At 32.7% G+C, this 3,888-nt stretch overlaps 1 protein-coding gene across 1 annotated transcript; it reads left to right on the top strand.

The window, feature by feature from the left end:
- Nucleotides 1–6: 6 nt before the first annotated feature.
- LOC111386482 (vacuole membrane protein KMS1-like) lies at nt 7–1,052 on the top strand. The gene is made up of 3 exons (XM_023010948.1): nt 7–190; nt 302–481; nt 565–1,052. The coding sequence occupies exons 1-3, from the start codon at nt 107–109 to the stop codon at nt 718–720; spliced, it is 420 nt and encodes a 139-aa protein (XP_022866716.1). The 5' UTR covers nt 7–106; the 3' UTR covers nt 721–1,052.
- The last annotated feature ends 2,836 nt before the right edge of the window (nt 1,053–3,888 follow it).

Below are 3,888 nucleotides of genomic sequence, written 5' to 3'. Positions count from 1 at the left end.
AGGGGGCGCAAGTATTTCTTTGCACTTATTCTTATCCTCAATTGTACCGTTTGCTAACAGAAATATTTTGTAGGTTCCAAATCCTTTATTTGATCTTGCAGGTATAATGTGTGGCCAATTCGGAATTCCATTTTGGGAGTTCTTTCTGGCAACAATGATAGGGAAAGCAATCATCAAGACTCACATACAGGTTTATTAATGTCCTAGCGAGTTGGAATTGGCTTGAGCTTAGAGATAATTATGTTTCATTTTCACTAAGCCTTAGTGAAACGGATGCTCATTAAATGATAATTTTTGGCAGACGCTGTTCATCATTTCCGTGTGTAACAATCAACTTCTTGATTGGGTAGAAAATGAATTAATTTGGGTGCTGAGCTTTGTACCTGGTTTCGCCTCTTTCCTTCCCAGCATTGTTGCCAAGCTTCAATCCATGAAAGACAAGTACATGGCCACTAAACCTCGTGTTCCTTTAAATGTCGAGGTACTCTCTTTTCTTGCTTACCCGTACAGCATTTTGTTCATCTTCCTTCTTCTCAAGTTTTCTTAATTTACTTGCTCCATCAGGCAAAGAAATGGGATTTCTCGCTCGCTTTCATTTGGAATACTGTGGTGTGGTTCATGCTAATGAACTTCTTTGTCAAGATTGTGAATGCAACTGCACAAAGGTATGCAAAAGAACAGCAAGAAAAGGAAATAGCTACTTTGGAGAAGAAGTCCTAAAAGCATTTATATGACGCTGATCATTCAACTAGATGAACTGCTGCTCTCGTTCTTTTCATCATTTTCTTTTCGATTTTATTATATGTCTAGAATTCGGGGAATTCTAAGTGATGGTTATATTAGTCGCCATTAAAGTCCCCGGAAAACACGTGCATCAGTGAGTCCCCGAGGAAAGTTGTACAGTGAAAAACGGAGAATTTGCTCAATCATCGATTCTGTAATCCTAGGGTAGGGAGGCATTTTTACTGGAGGGGGATTCTACTGGCCATTGTTAACATTGAAAACAAGATATGAAACTTCAATAATATTCTTAGGTATTCGATTATAAGTCATTTTGTTTATGCCCATTGTGGTTGTTATACACTCCCCGGGCTAACTCCACCCCACACCATCCCCGCCCCATCACAATGCAGTGCAGTTAGGTTCTCTTGAATGCTCTTCTGCGTGTCATATTAACAACAGTGTTCTAAAAGGCGTAATTTGTGACGATGCTTGAAGGTCAAGCTATGAGATAGGTGAGGCATAAGCGTAAAAAAATATAAAAAAGATGTTTTCTCATTTTAACATTAATTTAATTTTTAATCAATCAAAAAATCATTTAATAATTACAAATAATTCCTATTAAATATCTAAAACAGATTTATATGAATTTTATACATTTTTTTTTTTAAGTTTCCAACAAAAAGATAAGTTTTATATGTAAATACTAAATAGTAAATAAATAGAATTTTTGAGAGTTTTCTTCTGTTCAAAGCTTCAAGAAGTTGTTTTGAATTTAAGACAAACAAAGTGAAGAAATCAGTTTTTAAATCTTAACTTAAAAGATTGTAAAAAAAAAATTAAAAAAGATAATAATGCGCATCTAGGCGCACATAATCATGCTTTGGCACGCATTAGCGATCAATGACAACCCGTTGCTGCTAAATAAGGTATCAAACCACTTGACTTGGTATTTTCGCTACGCATTGTGCTTAGACGACGCCTTTTAGAACGCTGATTAACAGTGTTAGAAGAATTAAAATAATATTAAAATAATTAAAATAAAAACACCTGCAATTCACTCAGACTCATAAAACTTAAAGTTTGATATTTTTATTTTGTCACGCCTTCGTCTTTTAGAACTTTGCACAATAGTTTTCCATTGCTCACATGACGTTTGTTTCGTGGCTTTATAAGCATATAATGACAAATCTCCACAAATTGGCTTTTAAAATCGAGTTAAATTCTACTCGAGTCATTGGGCATGTGGATTAAACCAATTTGTTCTCGGATTTGACTCTGATCAATTGAAGAACTCTTCAACTGATTAACTCACTAGAATATTTAGTCCCTGTTTGAGCTCGATAAATAGATTTTGTAATAGTATTTTTTGAAAAACGTATAGTTAAAAAGTATGAGATTTTTTTAAATTTACGTATAAAATTATTTTTCGAGAAAATGTAAAGCTGAAAATGAGTTCTAGGGAAAAAAAATGATTTTTTTACAAATGGAGCTCAAATAGGGACTTAGCTTAAGTCGAGCCAAGTTGTACAATGATTTTCTTGAGATCAAAGTTAATAATTTGAGTTGTTTATTTTATATAGGATATGATATCATCACTTACACAATATGTTATTAATAATTATATTTTGTTGATTTCCACTATTGTTTTGTCCTTTTTTAACATTAATACCTTAGTTTATGTTTTAAGAATAATATAGTCAAGATGGAGAATCAACTTGCTACTTCTCGAATCCATCATAATTATATTATAAATTAACTGTGATTAGCCTAATCCCTAAAATTGTGCCACGAGTGCTTTATTTTAAGTAGATTTACTTTTATTTTAAACTATAATAATATACTCAAACTATCAGCAATTTATGAATGAGGAAAAGTTGCACCATCAGTTTCAAATGTATTGTTCTAGTAGTAAATTGGTCCTCGATCTTTAAAAGTAACAAATTAGTCACCAATCTTTTATTATGGTTGCATAATAAGTTCAATAAATAAAAGTCGCCCTTTCAAAAAAAAGTCATTGAGTACTAGTTCAAGTTGAGAAGCAGAGGTAATTTACTCATTGAGTTAAACATGTGACAATTTTATAACTATAGTGAAAGATTGGATATCAATTTACTTCTTTTTAAAGATCAGTGACGAACTTATCGTCAAAGACTAGATTTGGAATCAATATATTGTGTAATTAAATATCGGAGTGGATAAAATATATTTTATTATTTGTAATTACGCATCGAGTATCGTGTCCACGTGGGGGTAGATAATCATCAGATTCCACGAATGCCAATTAATTGTGAAATAATCTCGGTTTAATTAAATTAATCAGCATTACAGGAGCAAGAAAAATGGACAAGAAAGCTTTAAAAAATACTCCATATAATACAATTCTAGAGAAGGGGTTGGTTAGTTGGTTTCTTAATAAATGGATATTTTTGTATTCAACTTGATTGTTTAATTATTAATCACGCTAAAGTATTGAGTCGTGTAGGTTCGATATGACTTAGCACATGGTCGAGTCTACTTTGTCATTTCTCATACTGTGTACGTAATAAAATCACACCACATATTGTATAACTACTGTGTATAATAGATCTCATTCTAGTTGTTATTGTATATGAAATTGTACTAGCTAAAATTAAGAGCTCGTTTGGTACGGATCAAAATCTGAATTTAATCTACGTCAAGGTCAAACAATCAATATTAACCACACATTTTAAAATTTTCTATCACAATCTACTAAAAAATCTAATTTTAAACCCCCCCCCCCCCAAAACACCCTCTAAAAGTGCCAGAAGATGTTGAGTCATGTAAACTTGGCGCGACCGAGCATGTAAAAATAGGTTAAGCATGGTTAAGTGTCATACAAATGGAACATACTCACCAAATATTCGTCAACTATCAAAAATAGTTCCTATGTGCAATAAAATATTGAAAACCATAGTCGAATGATAGTGTGGTCGAGATCGACATGAATTAGTGGCCGACTTCGAGGGTACAAAATGCTACATAGTACCGTAAATAAAAATTTCTTAGTGAGGACATATAGAAGAGTCAAATCGATCATGATGCTATGTTTTCAAAGATCAACAAGTATGTTGCAAAGAGTCCCAAATCATAACGCGATTAAGCAACGAAGGTCAATGTAATCACGACTCATGTTATTGATTGTCA

This window comes from Olea europaea, unplaced genomic scaffold (assembly GCF_002742605.1).
Source record: "Olea europaea var. sylvestris unplaced genomic scaffold, O_europaea_v1 scaffold3572, whole genome shotgun sequence".
Lineage (NCBI taxonomy): Eukaryota > Viridiplantae > Streptophyta > Magnoliopsida > Lamiales > Oleaceae > Olea > Olea europaea.
The sequence above is the reverse complement of the archived record's forward strand: the minus strand, read 5'-3'. Positions and strand labels throughout refer to the sequence as shown.